General features: G+C 55.1%; 5 protein-coding genes across 5 annotated transcripts; all 5 read left to right on the forward strand.

Annotated features, from left to right (window-relative positions):
• Window positions 1–334: 334 nt before the first annotated feature.
• On the forward strand, window positions 335–1,789 carry JKF63_01233 (uncharacterized protein; the record flags this gene model as incomplete). Its single annotated transcript, XM_067897281.1, has 1 exon — window positions 335–1,789. The coding sequence occupies one exon, from the start codon at window positions 335–337 to the stop codon at window positions 1,787–1,789; it is 1,455 nt and encodes a 484-aa protein (XP_067753438.1).
• A 1,220-nt stretch (window positions 1,790–3,009) lies between these two features.
• On the forward strand, window positions 3,010–3,594 carry JKF63_01234 (uncharacterized protein; the record flags this gene model as incomplete). Its single annotated transcript, XM_067897282.1, has 1 exon — window positions 3,010–3,594. One exon carries the CDS (start codon window positions 3,010–3,012, stop codon window positions 3,592–3,594), a length of 585 nt encoding a protein of 194 aa, XP_067753439.1.
• A 1,167-nt stretch (window positions 3,595–4,761) lies between these two features.
• On the forward strand, window positions 4,762–7,458 carry JKF63_01235 (uncharacterized protein; the record flags this gene model as incomplete). The annotated part of the gene is made up of 1 exon (XM_067897283.1): window positions 4,762–7,458. One exon carries the CDS (start codon window positions 4,762–4,764, stop codon window positions 7,456–7,458), a length of 2,697 nt encoding a protein of 898 aa, XP_067753440.1.
• A 2,548-nt stretch (window positions 7,459–10,006) lies between these two features.
• JKF63_01236 (uncharacterized protein) lies at window positions 10,007–14,191 on the forward strand (the record flags this gene model as incomplete). Its single annotated transcript, XM_067897284.1, has 1 exon — window positions 10,007–14,191. One exon carries the CDS (start codon window positions 10,007–10,009, stop codon window positions 14,189–14,191), a length of 4,185 nt encoding a protein of 1,394 aa, XP_067753441.1.
• Window positions 14,192–20,417: 6,226 nt separating this feature from the next.
• Window positions 20,418–20,876, forward strand: JKF63_01237 (uncharacterized protein; the record flags this gene model as incomplete). The annotated part of the gene is made up of 1 exon (XM_067897285.1): window positions 20,418–20,876. One exon carries the CDS (start codon window positions 20,418–20,420, stop codon window positions 20,874–20,876), a length of 459 nt encoding a protein of 152 aa, XP_067753442.1.
• Window positions 20,877–21,253: the final 377 nt, after the last annotated feature.

Below are 21,253 nucleotides of genomic sequence, written 5' to 3' on the forward strand. Positions count from 1 at the left end.
GATGCGATAATCTTCATGTCTTCTCGCCATGAAGCACCACCCCAAATATCACCACCTCTCGCTTTTTTTTGTCGAAATACTCTCTCCCTTTTCGAAAATCTTCACGGTTTTTTTTTTCCGTTTCGTTTCTTTCGTTGTTTCATCTCGCGCCTTCCACTGGCAACGTTTACTGCTCGTTGTTCCTGCGCTATTCGATTGAAGGGCTATCGAAAGAAACGAGGCACACCTTCACTTGAGTGGGATTGGGTGTACGTTCGCATCTTTTCAACGCTCTCTCTCTTTTTCTCTACAGCGCTTTTTATTTTTTTACTTTGGTGTGGCTTCTTGTTTCACAATGTCCGCAGATGACAAACGTCTGGCTTACCCCTTTCCCATCTCGATGAGGATGTATCGAGAGCAGCGTCAGCGTCTGGGGGCATGGCTACGGCAGTCCTTCCCTGAGGGTGGCCACGCTGCGGTTCTGCAGGCCGCTTCCGAGGTGCCCGTGAACTCGACGGACTGCAATTATCTATTTGTGCAGGATAGCTTCTTCTTTTACCTCTTCGGTGCAGAGATGCCAGACGCCTACGGCGTCGTACTCGCAGATGGCAGGGGTGTCTTCTTCATTCCACGGCTACCAGCAGATTTTGCAACGTGGATGGGCGAGCTGCCGACGCCGGAGAGCGTGAAGGCGCAACTGGAGGTGGATGAGGTGCACTACGTGGACGAAATGACGCGGGTTCTGGCGAGCCATGGCGTGCATACCGCCGAGGTGTTGAAGGGCACAAACACCGACAGTGGCCTAGATGTTCTTCAGGCGAAGCTGCCTGAAGGGACGGACCTGAAGAAGTCCACTGACTACCTTCACCATGCGCTGAGCTCGCAGCGTTGCTACAAGACGGCTCTGGAGGCTGAAGTACTCAAGTATGTGTGTAGGGTTTCCAGCGCTGCGCATGTCAAAGTAATGCAGATGGTGAAGCCGGGCATGTCCCAGCACCACCTCGAGTCTACGTTTCTGCATGACGTCTACTACAATGGTGGCTGCCGCCGTGTCAGTTACACTTGTATCTGCGCTACAGGTCACCACGGCGCCACGCTGCACTACCCCGACAATAACCGCGCGATCGAGGAGGGTACGATGGCACTGCTGGACATGGGCGGCAACTACTGCGGCTACGCCGCCGATATCACCTGCAGTTTCCCCGTGAATGGAAAATTCACCGAGGCGCAGAAGACAATTTACAACGCCGTGCTCGACGCACACGACAAGGTGATGCATGCCATGAAGCCGGGTGTGATGTGGACGGACATGCATTTGCTGGCCATCCGCACCATCTGCAGGCACCTGATCGCGGCAGACATCCTCAGGGGCGACCTTGAAACGCTCATGGCCAAGGAAGTTATGGAGTATTTCCAACCGCACGGTTTGGGCCACCTTATTGGCTTGGACGTGCATGACGTTGGCGGCTACATTGAGGGTTGCCCAGAGCGGCCAACGAAGAGGGACTGCCGCCGCCTGCGCACTGCGCGCAAGATTGAGGAGGGACTTTACTTGACCATCGAGCCTGGCTGTTACTTCAACAAGGCTCTGATGGAGATGGCAAAGGCGAGCTTGGAGATCAAAGATCACCTGAACGTGGATAAAATCGAGGAGTACGCGGAGTTTGGTGGCGTGCGCATTGAGAGTGATGTTCTGGTGACAAAGGATGGCGTGGTGAATTACACCTTGGTGCCACGCACGGTGGAGGAGATTGAGAGGACGATGGCGGGTGTGCCTTTTGTGAAGGAGGTGGAGGTGTACCACAACTGAATGGGACGGCGACAGCAGCAACAATGGAGTCATCCAGCACAACCCGTGAGTATGCTTTATTCTCCATGGTGTGGGAGTGCTGTGTATGTGTGTCGTTACCGTCATGGTCGAACCGCCTGTGGACATGCAGAGACGAACGGCGCCACATGGAGCCGGTACACAGGTAAGCAATACCCCGTTGCACACGAGCACCGATGCATTCCCCCGTACTGGCGCACACACACATACACGCACATACACACTAGGAAGGGAGTGTGCTTATACTTTCCCCAGCGTGAGGTTTCTTTTCCTCTTTTCCTTACTCCCCCAGAAAACCGAACAAACTGGAGAGAGCACTTCGCAAGGGGGTGGCCTATTGCTACGCCGACGCTTTCTAGTCTCCCTCTTTCTTGCACGCACGCTTATATATTTATATATATATTTTATTTGTAAATACGAATCTGATCGTTGTTTTGCTTCCCCCTTCATTTTTGCCTTCTTCTCTTTCTCTGAGTCCATATATATATATATATATGTTTGTGCCGCTTCGCCGTCGTGGTCTTCTCGATGGGTTATGACCATTGCCCTGCACATGTCTGCACGCGTGTGAATCGTTTATGTGCGCTAAGATCTCTCCATGGGAGTGACTTTTTGACAGTGAGGTGCTCTTTCTACTTCTCGGGCCGCTTTTGAGCGCGTGTGGTGGACGGTTCTCCAAAACGAGTTTGCTGCATCCCTTTTTTTCTTCTCGGGAGCTCGTCTCCAGCTTAGTATGTTCCCGCAAAGAGGGTAGGGAAAAAGATTGACTCAACGAATGCGAGCGGCTGCCTCAGCAAGCCGTTGTGTGAATATGGAGGGAGACAGAAGGGTTAAACAGAAGGGGGTCTTACAAACAGACAGGTGCGTCTCTGCCTGTGTGTGCGAGTGCGTGCGCTTACCTCAACCAAATTCTGTGCTCTCCCCTCCCCTCATAAAAAAAAAACAACTGACAAAAACACCACACTGCGTTCATTCCGCGCTCTGATCGTTGTTTCCTCCTCCCTCTGCCCCAGGCTTCTTGTTGCCAGCCCCTACGAGATACTCAGCTGAGCTCCTACACACTAGCTACACTCTGTCCTGTCTGCCCAGGATCTTACCTTGTTCTTCTTTCCACAACCGCTTTATGTGCGGCTCAGATCAAGGCCCACACACACCTTTTGCTGGCCTTGACAGTGGGATAGCAACATCAGCGCAACTCAGACATGAAGGAGACACGCCATGCTTTCGTCAAGCAGACGCCATCGATTTCCAAGAAGAAGGGCGCCGCCACCAAGGCAACCACCGTATCCTCCGCCCCCTCCGCCTTTGACGTTGACGAGGTAGCGTCTCTCTTCAGCGCCATCAAACAGACGAAGGCGCAGACACGCGGAGGTGTCACTGCTGCTAAACCACAGTTAGTGCAAAGGGGTGTTGGAAAACGCGCAGAGAAGGTAAATGGTTTCAAAGACGCATCAGTCGGCACCGATGTGTCTGCTTCGTCGCCCTCACCGAGGCCCCAGAGCAAGCCTGTTCGCGATGGACTTTACCACGCCCCAGAGAAGTCGGTGCAGATGAGTGACAACCAGTTCTTCAGCGGCACTTGGCTGAAAGAGGACCGTGCGGCCGCTGCCGCCGCTTCCTCTTCAGCTGCGCCGGGCTTGGAGTCTTCAGAAGCAACGGAAGACTTTTTGCGCAAGGAGGGAGTTGATCGTATTGTGTCGATAGAGGAGCTCTCCAAGATGTTATCTCGTCACTCCAGGGCCGGCACCACTGCCAACTGCCCTTTTGACTGCGATTGCTGCTTCTGATCCACCGACAGGAGGATGCGTCTCTTTTGAAGATTAGGTGAAGGCAGCGCAGGCCGGTGAACAAAAGGAGGAAAACGAAGCACAAGCACGTAATTAGGCCGCACAAAAAAAATGAGTTATGTGTGTACTCAAACATTTTGTTGCTGGTGTTTTTTTTTTTGGCTCTGGAGATATCCGTAGGCACAGGAGTGACCGGGGCATCGGGTGCTGTAGGGCTGGGTGGTGGTGGTGAAGGGCCTGCTGTGGTAATCAATCGTCTAAGCATACATAAAGTGGAACGCATTCGACAACGAAAAGGGAGGAAAAAGAAAGGGGGTTTCCCAGAGCACAAAGAGGCACATGGATATGAAATCTTTTGTTTTTCCTGCCGTGCCGATGAATAGGGATGTCGCTTTGAGTGCCTGTAGGCAAAAAAGCGTTATTTGTCGCAATCGTCTGTGTCCTTACCCCCCCCCTCCCCACCCCCACCTTTTCTCGCTTGAATGCTTCTTTTTTTGTTGTTGTTGGCGTGGAAGCGGCCGCCCCTCCTCTCCTTCCTTCCCCTATCTCCCCTGTCGTTGATCTCCAGTCCTGTTCTCTCACACATCCTCTTTCCCTTTGCTTTGACTTGCTCATGTGTGTGTTTATCCGCTGCACACTGACCGCAGTGGAAAAAAAAAGAAAAAGGCGAGAGGAATTCTGCCCACACTCGCGCCTCTACGCACGTTAAATACCGGAGCCTGCACAATCCTGCGAGAAGGGGGGTTCGCATGTCTAAGTTTCGTCTTGTACGGCGCATTGTAAACATTGCCTTCATCCATCCATCACACTCACACGTCCTCTTCCTCGTTCCACTGCGTGCACAAGCTCTCATTCGCAGTGGGTTAGAAGGATCAGTGCAGACCGTGCGCTGCTCAGGGAAGTGGAAGGGGGTGGGGGGTGGGTGGAAGCCATATAGACATATATTCCAAGCATCCGAGAGTGCGTTGAAAACTGCGGCGGAATAGATTGACATAGAAGTACGGGTGATCGGTGAAAAAAGTGGGGGAGGGGGAAGAAGGGAGGAGGGTCGAAAGTCCCTGAGTTTGTTTCTTCGTGCGTACTCCCGTTACTCGCTACAAAAAAGCTTGTCAAGGAGGGAAATCACGTAAGAGTTCTTTGCCCTCAAGCGACTCAGAGGCGTGCGCGATGGCTTCTGCTCCGCCTCCTACAGTGACGTCAGCTGCAACCCCAGATGACCCTTCGCCTTCTCTGCCACCGACACGAGCAACAACACGATGTGCTGGCCTCAACGTCCTTCGAGGACTGCAGTGTACACCGTCTCGTCGAGCAGTCAAGTTTGTCTCCAGCTGGCATGCACGGCAGTTTCTTGCCTTCGACAGCGCCATCAGCCGCGACGAACGACTCCTCTTGTTTATGGAGATTTTCGCGTTCCGTCATCACCTGGTCGATCGGCGCGTACTGCCCGACTTCCGACTCGCGGCGTACACGCCAGAGGAGCTGCTAGAGATTCGTGTCATCACCGACCCGCGCCACCCCGCCTACGGGCAAGCTGGCCTCTTCGCCAAGAGCACCATCCCGTCCAATACAATAGTCACACCCTACTCGGGTTTCATCGAGGTTTTCGCCACGTCATGCAATTCTCGCACGTACACGATGGGCTTTGGTGCCCTCGGCGACGACTATGCCTTAGACGCGGAGTTTGTGGGCAACTACGGTCGCTTCGCGAATGATCCGCGCGGTGTCGGCGCTCTGCAGGCCAACCTTTCCGCCGAGAACCGCTTCAGCAGTCGCGGGGAGTCCTTCACTGCACTCGTCTCTCGGCGGCAAATCAACGCCGGTGAGGAAATACTCATGTCGTATGGCAAAGCACACAGACTGAGCGCGACGGCTTGGGCGAATCTACAAGAAAAGCCCATAATGCGACCGCGCCTCGGCGGTGTGGTGCCGTTTCCGTCCTTCCGGACTGGGTCTGTCCCGGCTGCTGCAGCTGCCCTCCCTGAATCCCCTGTGCACTCCTCCTCATCTCGGCGAGGGGCTGCAGAAGGTGTGAAAACGGAAGACAAAGGGTCGTCTGACGGATCAGGCTTGGCCACCTGCAGCGCCGCTGCGTCAGCTTCGCTACCCTTCTGCTCGACCTATGAGGCGGATTGCCCAGCGGGGCCTCCCATGGATTCTGAATGGGCCATTCCGAGTGCGTCCGACCCGGACCAGCGGCAGCCACGTGTTTGCGCCAGCGTTGCTAATGATCTTCTTTGGGAGTGCACACAGTGTGGGATGTGGTCGATTTGTGAGGCTTCGACGGCCGATGCGCCGCAACCTTGTGGGGCGTGCGCGACCCCAAAACTGAGTGGTGCACGGCTAGTCAGTTTGCTCAGCAGCCCCAGCATCACTCAAGCAGGGTTGCTGGCGGAGGCAGGGCTTGGTGTGCAAGGGCTTTCCGATGCAAGCCCCAACCCGCCCCGGCAGGCGCAGGCTGCTGACGCGACGACGGTCTCCTCTAGCGGCTTCAGCTCAGAGCACACGGACTGGCCTATGAACGTGCCGTTTCTACCCTGGCAAGTCTGGGACGCGGCGGTGCCACTGAGCGTGCTAGCGGAGCACTCGCGCTTCGAGACACAGGAGCACATGTTTGTGTACACCGTCGACACTGGACTAGACCAAGAGAAGCGCGGCCGAGGTGTCCATGACGCCTCCGCGGCTGCAGTTACTCCTGTCTCACAAAAGTCACTCAGGACCACTGACACAGAGGGATCGCCTGAAACCCCTCCCTCAAAGGTGAGTCGGCTTCAACCTCAGTCTTGTGACGCAGACGACGGATCGCTAGAGAAGATGCGAGCCCATGACGAACACCCCGCTGCCCCGCAAATGAACCCCAGAGGGGGTAGTGGCCGCGGCAGCGCCGCCCACAAGGGTAATCGCTTGAAGCGCAGTGTGCTGTGGGAGCGACAGGACGATCTGGACTTGGAGGAGATGGCACTTCTGAGCCCCGGAATGTCGGCACTGCCCTTGATTCCACCCGCCACTCCCGCCCCCTATCCCGCGTTTGCCCTTGGCTTTGCCAGCCCTTTGACGAAGCCACCTTTCTCTGGGCGTCCAGCGCCGCCGAATGGAGAGGGTGTGGTGACCGATGGTGATGTGGCTATCACGAAAATGAGAGGTTCCAGAGGATCTCCCGACTCAAACGCTCTTGCGGCCACCTCTCTGACGCGTTCACCGCTTTCCTATCTCTTGTCCACAACGCAGGAGGTGGATCGGCTGGTCATTCTGCATCGCGCCGTCTCCAGAGAATATTCACAGGCTGACAAGACTTCGTATTCACTACAAATGGCACATGTCCGGCGGCGCTTGCAGTGCATGACGCGGCGACTTTTCACCGGCAAGGCGTTTCAGCCAGGTGAGGTTGTAAGCTATGTTGGAGGCCTCGTGAGGCAACGCGGAGACACCCGATGTCGTGTATCGAACTCCTGCCTCGAGATCCCCCTTCGTTTTTTTCTCCCACTGCGCCTGCGTCTTTGGTGCGGCCGAGAGCCCGCCTCGGCAGACTCAGAAGACTGGCAGTGCGACCCAGCGGAGGAGGAGTCGTTGCAAACATTCTGTGACCGCCTTGACACGCTCTCCCTTGTTGTGACAAACGAATTCATGTACTGCCCCTGCCTAGTGTTGGAAGCGAAGGCGGGTATGGCCAGGGCGGCGGCATCGACGACAGAGGCCAGCGGCTCTGCCTGCGATACCGTTGGATGCGAGGACGAGGTGGATGATGCGCTGGAGTCCTGCAACGTGGCTCTGGTGCTAACGTTGGACGCTCTCGGCAGCCCCTTTGCGTGTGCCGTCGCGATTAAGCCCATTGGCGCGTTCGAGCCCCTTCTGGCACGTGCGCAATAGTGCGCGTCACAGAAACCTGCAGTGCAACGGACCTAGGCGATCTCTGTGGTGCGTCTTCACGTTTATTCGGATTGGGTACGATTTTTTTTTGGTTTGTTTTCCACTTCTCCTCCTCCGCGTGCCGTTATGGGGACGTCGTCTTGCTGCTTTTAGGATGCCGCAATATCGAGGGGTTCTGTGTGCATCTTGGGGGTGGTGGGGGGAAGGGGTGGGTGGATCTCGCCTTTACTGTGGGGCCAGAGTGTCTTCCCTGCAACAGACTTACCACCGTCTGTCAAGAGCAGGAGGGTATTGGAAACGTTGACACTCATTACGCTCAATACTCAATTATCAACGAGTAAACATATATATATATATATAATGATGCACGGAGGATACACGACCGCTTTTTTCGCAACGGTCGCGGTGAGTTTCATAACCCACTTCATGCACAGGGCTCCCTGCATCCGCGAGGGACTGTGGCTAGTTTAGCAAACAAGAAAAAAAACACGCCATATTAAGGTTTCACAAGGAAATATCTACCTCAGACACTAGCTTCTGCTTCCCTGAGGTGAGCGAACATCATCAGGCACTCGACGCGATACAGTCATGTACGACATGAGTCCTGCGTACATGCAACTCTCATTTGTCCCGGACCTGTACTGATTTTCTATTTCCTCTCTTTCTTGTATCCCTCTTAATTTTTTTTCTTTTTGCCGTGGCTCCTGTACTCTGGCTCTCTTTGAATCATTTTTCCCTTCCTCGGCTTCACATCACTCCAACTCAACACTTACGCGCGCGTTCGTTCATGTGTTCGTCTTGTCGCCCCCTTTCTTTTTACTCTTGTGCTTGGCGAATCACTCCCTTGGCGTGCACCACGTGTCCGTTCACCATGAAAACACTGGCTCCACTTTCCAAATGCAACCCATGAAGCCTCCATAGTGGTGCGCAACTCTTTCTTTCGGCGGATTCCATCATTTTCATGTGTTTGGCTGTTGGTGTGGCAATAAGTCCGGTGTTGTGCATCTTCCTCAACAGATTTCTCGCCGCTTTCGTTGCCGTGGTATCTTGCAGGTCGCAGCCGATCCCCCCCTCCCCCCCCTCCCGGTCTCTCTCCCCCCGGAGTACTACGCGCTTGCCTCTCGCCGTATTGGCTCTCTCCCATTTCCTCTCTGTCATCCTTCGCTCACCTGCTATTCATCTGCCTCCACCTGCTGCACAGGACGGACGGACGTTTTTCACCCACCCCCCCTTCCCTTCCCACACTCCACTCCTTTCCTCGACAGTTTTCTCTTCACTCTTCGCGACGTAGGCTCTGCATCCCCCCCATCTCCTCTTTGAGACCTTCAATTTTGTTTTGATTGTTGTTTGTTTGCATGTTTTAGCTTCATTTTCTTTTGTCTCAGTAAGGCTAGTAGGCAAGCGAAAATACACTGCTGTTCTTGGTAGTTTCAAAGAGAGCCTGGGTAGGGGAGGAGGAGGCGGAACCAGGAGGCGAACCGCCCCGGCACAACAGTGCTGGAAAGTCGAGCGATAGAGAGTGCAGTGTAGCGGACTGTGGGAGGCAGAGGGGGGGGAGGGAGGAGGCTCTGAAGGTGCTCGGTGACCAGCGAGCATTGGCGAATTTATTATTATTATTCCCGCCTACTTTCTTTCTTTGCGTTGAGATCACTAGAGCCGAAAGGGGAAAGACTACTAGGCCCACAAAAAAAAGTTTCTCCTTTTACTTTCCTCCTCTTTCCCCTCTCTTTCTCCCTTGTAGTTTTATTTGCTTTTCTTCCGTCTGTCTGTCTCCCTCTCTCCCACTTCTTGCCTGTCAGCTGTGTGGTGCGTTTTCTCCCCTTTCCCCCTTTCGATCCCCTTTGTACAATCATACATACTTCGTTTATCTGCGTTTGCTCTTGTCTGTGAGACATTGCTGTTGCTCCATACATTTTCCCCTTTTCCCCTTTCCCCCTTTTCGCCTTTCCCCCTTTCCCCCTTTTTTCTTTTTTCCTCCTCCCGTTGAGGCGCACAGCGAGAAGACTTTTCTCTTGTGTGGACCTCGGTCGGCTTCCGCTGCCGTTTTTCCCTCATTTCACTGCACCACGTCCCCTTTACCCCCCTCCCCCCCCATTTTCACGTGTTGAATCTTCTTTCGCCATCGCTCTCTCTCTCTATATATTAGGCACACCTTTGCTTCTCTTTGACTCGTTGTTGTTCTCAACTGTGCGCAAGACGGGCTCTCGTCTTCCCTTTTGTGTGTGTGTGTGTGTGTGTTACAGTGTGTTCCTGGCACCTTCTCCCCTCCTCCTCTTTGTTCCACCCTTCCTCTCTCTGGGATAGCATCTGTTGTATCCCTACTCCCCACCCCCCCCTCTCCTCCTCTGGGTGCTTGGGCAGGTCTACATCCAAGTCCCATTTCTCCGATTGTGTTGAGGTGTGGTTTGCTTTGATTCATTTGCCTACCCCACTCGACGTGCTTCCTCATCTGACAAGCCCGCCCCCGAAACCAAGAGTGGCCCTCGTCTTTGGAGGAGGCGAAGATTGTCAGTCACCGGCTCGCCTTCGTGCAGGTGCCGTCGCTACCATGAGTGGGGGTGGGACCACAAGTAACGGCAGCGCCGCAGGGCTCACCAGTAGTACGAAGATTAACGGTTCCGTTTCAACCCCAGCCAGCTCCAGCACCACCACCACTACCAGCAGCAGCGGCAACAACAGCAGCACTTTGCAGAACGGCTCAGCTGGCGCCGGAAAGAAGGCCAAGGGGGGCACTTCAAGTACTGCAGTGGCAACGACAGAAGCGAAGAGTCGAGAGGGTTGCCTTTCTGTAAGCAGCTCTACCAACCTACCCCCCTCTACATCAGAAAATGGAAAAGCTCTGAGAAGCTCAACTGAAGCAACTGCAGGCGTCCGTCCAACTACGTCAGCAAAGTCGGCAATAGAGACGACTAGACCGTCGTCTTCTGAGAGCACGGAAGCGTTGCACTCACCCGCGGTCGCTCCACCTCCAGCACACGAGCCACCAAAGGCTTTTGCCACCACGCTCCTGAACCTTGAGGTGAAGGTGCTCACGCAGGCGCTCGGCGCGGAAAACCAATGGGAGGAGCAGGGCGATGGCCGTGTCGCGTTCTGCGACTTCACCATACGCGTCGTCGCGCCTCGCGTAGGCAAGGAGGAGGTACAGAAGGCAGAAGGACAGGTCTCTTCTGCCGTTTCTAGCGCCGCTGCCGCCGCTGCCGCCGCCGCAGATGAGTCGACCTTATCGAACACAGTCTCGGTGTTTGATGAAGAGGACGTAGACGGCGAGGTGGTCGTTCTTGAGGACACCATCAGTAACGACACACCGTTTGTCGGGGAGAACTGCTGCATTGTATGGAATAGTTTTGAAAAGCAGCTCTCTCTTTGCCTCATGTACGCATCCGAGGAGGGCTACTCCGCGTCGTGGAGCGCGCTCGTTGCGCTGCAAGATAAGAGCTACCCGCCGTACCGCTTTGACCTCTTAGAGCGCTGCCGGCCATCGAGCGGGCAGGCGCAACCGGTGCCCGATGACAGCAGATCCTCTGTCACACCGCCCACGGCGGCGACAAATAAGACGGAGGAAGTGGTGCTCCCATACTCGTATTTCATTCACACCAAGTATGACCCCCCGCTCGGCTTCATTGAACAACACGCACTCTCACTTTCTATTATGGAGCACGGGCATGCCACGAACCCGGCCCTCTACTCGGACAAGGAAACTCTCCTGACAATGCTGAACGTGGCGAGCGCTGACCTGCTCGACAGCCTCCTATCAGAGGATACCTTCACTTTACTTCTCAATGGACTGCAGTGCACTTTGGCGCCACCTCTCTGGTCGGTGCCTGAGCCACTGCGAATGCTGCACGTGCCAGAGGAAGTCGCCACATTTATCCGAAAGGACCGCTACATTGGTTTTCTCCAGGAATCGGTTTTTCCACGTTGCGGCACCTCTGATTCTGTTGCTGAGCTGATTGGCAAGTTTTCCAGCATGAGTCGGCGCATGCGGAATGAAATCGTGTGCGCGTTGCTCACTTGCGACTCCACGTTCTCTGAGGCCTGTGAAGCGCTCCGTGTGGTACCCGGCGCAATGATCGGCGGGTCGAGTGGACTCAACCGTGCCTCGTCCATGGAAATCTCATCAAACGCGACCTCCGTCATCTCTGACGAGCACAGTAGCACCGGCGCAGTAGGAAACATCACGCCATCGCGCATCGCCACACCACCGATGCCGGACACCATCCAGTTGCCGCAAAAAGCGGAGCAACAAGTTCTCGCTCACCTACGCTTTTTACGGGAGCTTGTCAGCCTTAGCATCGCCGAGCTCGGACGTGACATGGTCGGGCCGATTGTAGGCAAGGTTTTCCAGAGTGGTCTTCTGGAGCCGCTCTCCCTTGTGGCGGAGCGTTTTGCAATGCCGAGCGGAACGGCGACAGTGTTCCTCAAGTACCTCATGAGCGCTAAGGACAGCGGGCAACACGGAGCCCGACGCAGCGGCGGGAGTGGTGTGTCCCTCAGTTCAAACTGTGGTACTGGTGGTGTCTCAGGCCCCAATGCCAACTACTACTCGCACGCCGTGGAGGAGGAACTCTCAGCACTGCTGGACGCCACCCTCGTGCGACTAAACGAACGCCAGGAGGAGCAGCTGATGAATGAGCACGTACGGATGCCGATCTTGGCTGATCCTGTCAGGTACAACGGCATCGTCACCTTCATGTTGCGCCAGCTAGTCACAGGCGGGGCGATCGGGACAGCCTTCTCGGCCAGCAGTGCCAGCACAGGCCCAAGTGTGACCCGCTCACCTGGCTGCCCATCATCGCCATCAAGGCGTATTCTTCGTGACAGCATGTCCGCCTCCAATCCATATGCGCTTTTCCACGTCTTGGGTCTTCATGATGACGAGGGGTCTGCTGCATCAGAGCGTACGCTGGATTCCGAGAACACCGACATCCGCAACCGCTTTCACAGCTTCATCATCACTAAGTACCTCACCCACGCCACCCGTGGGCTCATGGCACCGGTGCCGCTGCCTCCCGCCCTCGGTGGCGTGTGTGTTCCTTCCCGCGGCACGCTTATATCGAACTTCAATAGCCCAAACGCATGCCAGAATGGTGGAAGACCGCACGTTTCTCAAGACGGCAACGAAGGCCACACCGGGTGCGCGGCCGTTGGGGTGCCCAACACCGCCCCAGGAGCTGGAGGAGGTGGCACCAGCGGTGTAAACGTGCCCTTCGGTGGAAGCGGTACGGTCTCACCGGTGTTGCCGCTACCCCAGGGTATCACCTCTGCTCTAATTCGTGTGCTCGAGTACATGGTGATCCTCGCCAGCAACACCAATCGAGAGCTGATTCTCAGGACCGTCTTCCACCACAAGTCACATATTTTGCACTTCACAGAGGGCGTGTGTGACATACTGTGCGGTGCGAACGGGTCCGGCGCCCGGTGCCAGGTTGGGTTAGATGTTCTGTGTAGCTGCGTGCGCTTCTTAAAGGTAATTGTGATGCAGATGACGGCGGCTACAGAAGACCCAGACAACCATCCACTGCCGTCCTACGTGTCGTCGCGCGAGCCGTTGCCATCTCCGTTGCTCACCACAATATGTCGCCAACTCACCGTGGAGCGTGACACGTTTGGATACCTTCTCAAGGCCTACAACCGGCTCGGCGGGCTCCGTCGAAGCTCTCTTTTCCACTCGAGTTTGCTGGCAGTGCTTGACATGATAAGCAAGTGCTCCGCGCGCGGTTCGGCGGACAGCGTCACGAACAACCTGCGTGACGTTCGCGATTACCTCTTCTTCAAACACCTTCAAGGGCTGCCGGAGGTGTTTGCTTGCCGTTACCGCGAGGCACTACTGAGCGAAGTGACCCTGCGCCTTGGCCATGAAGCCACGCATTCGCCAAATGACAGCATTTCCATCCTGAGTAGCACGGCAGGCAGCGAGCTGACCCGCTCCTCTAGCAAACTTCGCTTTGTCGATGAGGTGGAGGCGGTCTCGGGCGTGGCGGAGGGCACTGTGATTCTCGGCACTGTCCTAAACCCTGCCATCGTGGCGAGTATGACAAATACGGAGGAAAGGCAGCGAAAGCGCAATGGCCGCTCGTCGATAGAACAGTGGAATATGACAGCCAATCATGTCATGGGCTTACAAACTCTAACGCGCTCTGCAGCACCCCTGAGCTTCTCAGATGACCATGGCGGGCGAGTATCTCCCTCGTCCTCATCACCGAAACGCGCGAGCCCATCCTTGACGATCCACGTAACCCGCCCACCTAATAATACTAGTAGCAGCGGCAGCAGCGCGGTCAGCCCCCGTGCATCAGCGGCGGATGCGCTCAAGATGAGTGCCTTACCGCTCATTGGCTCCTCACCGAAAAGTGACGGGCACCTTGGTCCGGCGAGCCACTCTGGCCAAGCGGAGTCCACCGTCAATCAAACCGATACGGGGCTCCGGCCGACTGCACCAAGGGAAGGGAGGCCACCGGGACGCCCTCGCAGCTTCGCTAGCGTCCTCGAAACCTCTTCGCGCACCGCCGCCTCGGCTTGTGGCGAGCAAAGAAGTCAAGGCAGCACTCCCAACGTCACAGCGGGGGGCGCGACGGCGCTCTCTTCACAGGAGGAAATGCTGTCTGTAAAGTCGGACAAAGGCTGCGCGTCACAGTCACCAGAATTGACCAACACGGCGTCTTCGCTGCCTAATGAGAACTTAATCCTTCCCAAGGTAAAGAAGCGCCTGCCAAGTGGCGGAAAGCGTACATGAAGCCGTTTTTTGTTTTCCAGCTTTCCTGTCCCCCGTGACAAAACACACTGTCAATATAGCAGCTCAGCAAATTGGAACGCACCAGACTTTGGCCCGGTGTCCAGTGATTCCCTTGGTTTATGTGCTCTCAACTGTATATAGCCGCCGGTGATGACGTGTCCACCCACCCCTTTTTCTTTATCGCTGTATGCTTAGTGAACTATTTCGCAGGTTTTTATCTGAGATACAGCTACTGCGCCTTTTTTCTTTGCATTGTGCGTATGCGTGTGTGTCTCTGTATGTTTGTGGGCGCGCGCTGCACTTTTTTTCCCCTTGTTGCTTTCCTTCTCACCTCCTCATGTCTCCCTTAGGGATTCCCCCCCCCCCTCCCCCTCCCCCTCCCCCAGCTCTGGATTCTTCGCATGTGCGAATACTTTTTACTGATCATAGTGTATGTCTCTCATCTTTCTCCCGCCCTCGAACCCGTTCTCCTCTTTTTATGTCCTCTGCTTTTTGATCAGGCAGGGCAGCGATCTGCAGAGGTTGTTGCCCTCTTATCTGCTCTGTTGTACGGAGCTGTAAGGGTGTGTGCAAAGGTTTATTGTGATAGACGCGTCCTCTCGGCCAGGGAGCCTCAACTGAGCCCCACACTCAGCCCTTGCTGGTGTGTCGCGGCACCATCGAGTGGTGCGGGAAAAGAAAAAGGCCGTAGACACGCCCCCTAAAGCACCCCGCTGACTCAGTCTCCGGGGCACGGCCTCTGCCACCGCACTCGATCGAGTCGCGCCGCACAGATTGCCCAACAGCCGCTTTCGTTGTCCCGGTCTCTACCTGGGAAGTCCCTCGGAATGGCCCAACCCCCTCCACCCCCCCCCGCAGTAGTTGGTGGTGTGGGGGGGGGGGGGACCGGCTGAGACCAGCCCCAGTCACGCGGCAACTTGGCCAACCGTATGGCTGGTGCGAACGTGCTCGCTGTCACGGCTCACTCCGACGTTTCCGCCACCTGGACCCGCCCGCCCCCCTCCCCTGTCCTCTCCTCGTGGCAAGGAATCGCTATGACTTTGCGAGGTTGCTGGTGCCCGGTGCTGTCACCACCATGGACAGCGTTGCAATGGCAGGTGGACGAGAGAAGGGAAGGGGCGGCTCGGCTCCCTCCGTGTCTGATGAACCCCCACACGTTGATGCGCCACCCAATATTAGGGTCTGTTTTACGGTCAAAGCGGAAAGGGGCTGAATATGTACTTCTGATGCGCTTCGAGTGCCCGATGTTCATATTACTTTGGAGTGCCTTCCTTGTGTGCCTTGCAGCGCTTTGTAGAGGGTAGTGTAGGCACTAGCGGTTGCGTCACTGACTTCTCTGCTTCCCCCCTCCCCCCCATATACACAATGGTTGCTTTTCCTTTGAGAATACTGTCGCAAAACTTTTTTCCTTCTCACTGTTTTGTCGCGCTTGTTGCCACACCTTTTGTTTGTCACCTTCTTCCTGAAAAACGGGGGGAGGGCGGCGCATTTTCTTGATGTTTTTTTTTTGCTTTCCACTCTGTCCTGCTGGTAAGCGTGTTCACGTGTTTCATTCACTTGCTTAGGGAGCTCAAAGAAAGACGAGGCATAGGGACAGAGAGCGATATAAGAAGGAGCATAGCCGTACCCCCCCCCCCCCCCAAAAAAAATGCCCACACCGAACCTCAGACAGCAATAGCAAAAACAAAAGTAATCAAACCGAGGCCCTCGTTGTTGTTGTCATTTCACTTCCCGTCCGCTTTTATATTTTCTATCTCGCGGTGTTTTCTTGTAAGTTGTTTCTCCTTGTCTTGTTAGCTTTGTTTGTGGGCGAGTTTGTGTGTGTGTTTGAATGGATGTATGGTAGTGTGTGTGGGGGGTGGGGGGGGGGCATCGGTTTCTCTTCCCCCCTCTCCCTCCGTCCCCCTCTTTTCTGCTTTTTCTTGCCTCCTATTATTTGTGTGTTTTCTTCTTTTATTTCCCTCTCCCCCGCTTTGTTTTGCTCTTGGCCACTAAAAATTGGGGGAAAAGGGGGATAACGGTCTGGACACAGTGGCAAAGAGAGTGGAGGTGGTGGTGGTGGTGGTGGGCGCTCATCTCTGTGCCTCGTAGGGCTGTCGTTCTGTTTTTTCTCTTTTGCTTCGCATGTTCATCATTGACAAAAGGGTGGGGTGCGGACAGAGTCACTTGGTCAAGTAGAACGTGTAGCTGAGGTAGCCGAGAATGAAGCGATGTACAGGCACGTGGAGACAGAGACGCACGAGAGAAAAAACGTTTTGAGCGTTCACCATGGAATTTGTCCTGGAGGATGTGCAAAATGATAAAAAGGCGCACCACGCACGCACCAGTGCTTTCTCCCCCTCCCCCTCAGGGGAGGTCGAGGACATTAGCAACAAAACATTTACTTCTCTCTATCTGTGGCACTGCGACGCTCGTGCCCCCTTGATTGTGTATTTTCTAAGCACGCTGATGTGCTTTGTCCTTTCAGACACCTGTATACATCCCCCCCTCCCCCCTTCATCCCCACCCTGGTGCGTCTCACTCACCTCCTCTTTTCTCTATGTCTACCACTTGGCTCTTGTGGTCCTGTCCCCCCTGTTCCCCCTTTTTTGTTTGTTTGTCTGCTTGTTTGTTTTTCTCCGTTGTTGAACGATTTCACTCTCCCGCTTATATTTTCCTTTTCGTTTTTTTTCCTCCCCCGACAGTGTTTTTACCCCCCCCACCCCGCTCGACTCCCTATCCTCAACCGGATACAGAAAAAGGGCCATTACAAGCACCGGGTTGTAGTTCTGTCTCTCTCTCGAGCATTGATGGACTTCTCTTGTTTTGCGCGGAGGAGGTGTTGCGAGCACGAGGACAAAAGAGAAGAGCATCACAGTGAGGAGAAGGTGATTCAGCGGGGCTGTTCTGCTACACGTGTTTGTGTGTTGCACCATTTGCGGAAATGGCGGTGCATTGAGACATTTTTGTTTCTGCATACCACAAAGATGTCTTCTCTCGCTCTCTCTCTCTCCCCTTTCCCCTGCCTATCCTCAAGCTCTTCCTGCACTCTTTCTTTGCCATCTTGGAAGACGACCCGTGCGTCGCAGTTCCTTGCCCGATTCACTCGAGATCTTTTCCTCCTCCCCCCCCCCCTCCCCCCTTCGCTGGTACTACTCTCCCTTTCTCAATGAAGTTCGAGGGTCATCTTTCAGCTTCTGGGTGCTGTCTTCTTTCGTCTTTGCAGCTTGACTGCGAGTACTCTTACCGTGGGTTTCCAAGAATTTGGATGACTCTAGCGACGTTTGAGGCATCGACACCAATGCGCTCAGTGACCAATTTGTGAATCTCATTCACGGTCAACACTGGAGAAGTTTGGGGCGCCATGCTCATAGCATTACCTAACCCTCCCCTCCCCTAAGCCTCTCCCCTCGTACAATCACACCCCTGTGGCTCTGAGTAGCGGGTGCGGAGAGCTGCACGCCGTTGACCAGCCAAGGTGTACATGTGCGTGGCATGTGTGGGATGTCCCACATCCGACCGCGTGGGCTGCTGTGGCACCGGGTGTAGGGGGGGGGGCGGTTGGGCGGGCGGGGCGGCCTTGAGAACTCGTTGAGGTACAGCATGGTGTCGCGCGGACTAGCACGCGGGGAACCTTCAGAGCACCTCATGACGTGCCCCGGCATGGGGCGGCCCTGCGGAGCGCCTGGCCCTGGGAGTGCCGTAACGCCGAGGTTTGGCGAGGGCCGCGTGGAGCTCCCCGGGCTGGCAGCTGGACTCTCGCTCCTCCCGAATCAAGGCCCGTCGTCCACGCAAGTCTGTCCGGGTGCGATGGCGCCGCACGTACTCGAATTGGTGAGTGTGTGTGTGTGTGTCTGTCGAGGGTGGGGGGAGCGTGGGGTGAAAGGAGCGCTCTTATTGGACCGCACGACTGGGCTCAAGGGCAAGAGGGCGGCCGCGTCTTTGGCGACCCGTATATGAGCTGTGGCGTGGCGACTACAGGTGATGAGGGGTTTTGACCTGTTCCTTTTTTGAGGACCGGCCTGCGCGTTGATCGGATGTCATTTGGTGTAGCGATGAGTGTGTGATATCTGAACGTGGGTACGAATATGGTGTGGAATTCTAGATCCTGGAGGGGCCCCGTCCGAGGGGGGATCTGCAGTACTTGATTGTAAAAGGCAGGGTATGGAAGGGTTCGCGAAGGATACTGAGGTATATTTGGTGTACCTTGTGTTGTTTCTGGCAAAGTTGACTGGAAAGGGTTGATGAGGATCGAGACTTGTTACAAGGTTTTCATTGTTCCCTTTCATCTGTGTTTTCATTTTTTCTTTTTTTTTTTCGGCTGAGCCGCGCTCCGAGAGACAAATTTGTCGAGCAGAGTGTTTTGGGGTACCGGAAGGAGGGCAGCGCTGCCAATAGAAGGGAGCCGGCCTTCCCTTTCTTCTTTGGTTCCTGACCGTTTCACCTCTCTGAGCAGCGCTGTGGTCGTGCTCTGGCGGGGAGGAGGGGAGGTAGGGGATTGGGGATGGGGGCTGTGCACCTTCCCACCGGGTGAGCTCTTGGTCTTCTTCCCTCTGATTCCCCACTCTGGGGCGCTGCTCCCGTCTTGAGTAGGTGGGTACTAGAATCGAATTGTGAATGTGAAACCGCGAAGATCGACATTGTTTTTGTGGTCGACACCTCTTTCTCATCTTAGTTGGGGGTGGGAGCTCTTTTTTTTCTCTTTTCGGGTTAGAAGTTGGTCATTATCGAATCATGCAAGGGGTGGGTTGGTGCTATGTGTGTGTGTGGGGGGGGGGAGGGGGGGCAGGGGGCCGTTGTGTCGGCTTGCTGTGCGCGCACCTCGAGGCGGTTGTTTTTTGTGTAGAAGTCACTGCTGCCGAATCGGGGTGCCTGACTGTGAGGCATTCGAGGGAATGCCACGTTCTGTTTTGTTGTTTTCTGTGAACAAAGGATTGAAGAAAGTGTTGTGCCCACGCTTTTTTGGTGGTGTTTGGTTCAGGTGCTGTACCAATTGCGTTTTGGTTGCTAACGTTTTCGCCCTCCATTTGATTCTCTCATACTCTTAGCGGCGCCAACCCTTCCCCACCCTGCCGTCTTGTACGAGGTTGTCTGTCTGCTCTACGTGTTTGTGGTTTCCTTCTGTTGTGTCCTATTCCCCCCTTCGTCCAGTTTTTTTCCTTGAAAAAAGTTTGTTTTCTTCTCATCGCTGAGTCTACCTCTTTCCATTCATTTGGCTTTTTTTTTGTTGTTCTCAATTATCCTCCATGTTTGCCTCTTCCCTTTCTTCTTTGTGTGTCAGTGGCCCTCTCCGCGTCTATTATGTTATGCCTCTCTCTTAGAGCCATGTTTTTCTCCATTCTTCTTTGTTCTTCTCGTTTCTCTCGCTAGTTTGCGAGCATGTCTCCCTCGGCGCTCTCTCGTCTCGGTTTCCCCCATTTCCACCCGCACCCCCCTCCCTGCCGACATGCGTACTTTTTACGGTTTCCCTGTTCTCTGGTGTTGCCTCTCACCTGAGCCATGGCCCCCCCTTTTTTTTTCCCTTTTGCCCTTCTACCCAGTAAGAAGAGTGAGTAATGCGAAAATCAATTTGAAGCCGTAAATCATAACAAGCGCCCCCACCCCCCTCTCCCCCCTTCCCCCTCCCTCCTCCCACCCTTCCTCTCTCCCCAAAATTAAAATAATCATGCGATACGCAGCGGTCTCCTCCTTACAGAAAATTCTCTCTGTACTTCGCGACCGACGAGCACGCGCCAATCTGTTTCTCGGGCCTACGAGTGCATTTACGGTGTTTTCTCTAGCGGGGAGTATCACCCTTCCTTCATGATCTCTCCCTCTCTCTGTCGTCATCATGCCTCCCTTCCTCCCTTCCTGCTGCGCTACCCTCTCTTTTTTTATTGGTTGGCATCTTCGCTCGTGTACTGCGTGCTGCGCATCGTGTGGCACGTCAACACGATCACATCCGTACTCTCACACATGTACGCGCCGTCCGCGCAACTGAACAAATGCCTGTCATTCAGTAGGAAACTCACGCCGTTTGACTACACCGGCCTCCAAAGGCAAATTGGGAGGACCCTTAAACAAAATTCACTTGAATACGGCACTCTCCCTAGTCGTCATCGAAGCTGTGCCTGCCACTTTTTGATCCCTTCCCGCTGCTGTGACTCCCCAATAATTTTGCAGTGGGGGCGAAACGGAGGTGTATTTCTGTTGCCAGGCAAAGCCCAAGGCCTGCGCTGACTGGGTCTGTGATTCTAGTTTGATCGCCATGCAGACATCGCAGCACCCTCATGCGCCACCAGCGGAGGAGCAGGTGGAGGCACCACCGCAGCTGCCACTGACGGACGGACGGTATTACGCCTGCCGACGGTGTCGCCGCATCTTATCCGAGTCGCAGTGGTACGCAGCGGGCTGTGTGGAGTGCAGCGCGACGATGGGCATCCCTGACCGCGATAGCCTTCTCGATTTTGCCACCCCGCACTTCCACAACTTTATCGGTCTGATCGCACCAGGGCAGTCGTGGATCGCGCGTCTGATAATGAAGAGCCGTGAGCCGACGAACGGCGTCTTCGCCGAGATGTTATCTGACGATGAGCCGGAAGACGAAGAGGACGAAGTCGAGCCCGACGCGAATGGTTTTGGCGAGGAAGGGAGGCCGGTCATGGCGGATGAAGAGGACGGCATCGCGGAGCACGTGGATGAGCCGTCTATTGAGGCGACCACGTAAGAACAGTTTTCTCGAAAGGAAGGCGCTGCCTTTTGTTTCAGTTCAGCGCCTAGCGTTTTTGTGCTGGGCATACGCTGCGGGTCTCTCCAAGCCATGATGCGGAGACCCGCAGCGTCCAGAGGCCGTTGCTACACGGACAAGTTTCGATTCTGAACTGGTTCACTGAGGACAAACGGTCATTTCTGGTTGGCTGAGGCTTTTGTGTTGTGGGCTTCTACGTGGACGCTCGTCTAAGTGGCGTTGATGGTGGCCCCGCCTCTTGTTTACGAGTCGGCAGGCCTTTTTCTTTCCTGTGTTTCCGAGCGCGTGCGTGTGTGTGTGTGTGTGTGTGTGCCGCAGACAGGTACGAACATCGATGAGGAGCAAAAAAAAGTTGG

Source organism: Porcisia hertigi, chromosome 35 (assembly GCF_017918235.1).
Source record: "Porcisia hertigi strain C119 chromosome 35, whole genome shotgun sequence".
NCBI lineage: Eukaryota > Euglenozoa > Kinetoplastea > Trypanosomatida > Trypanosomatidae > Porcisia > Porcisia hertigi.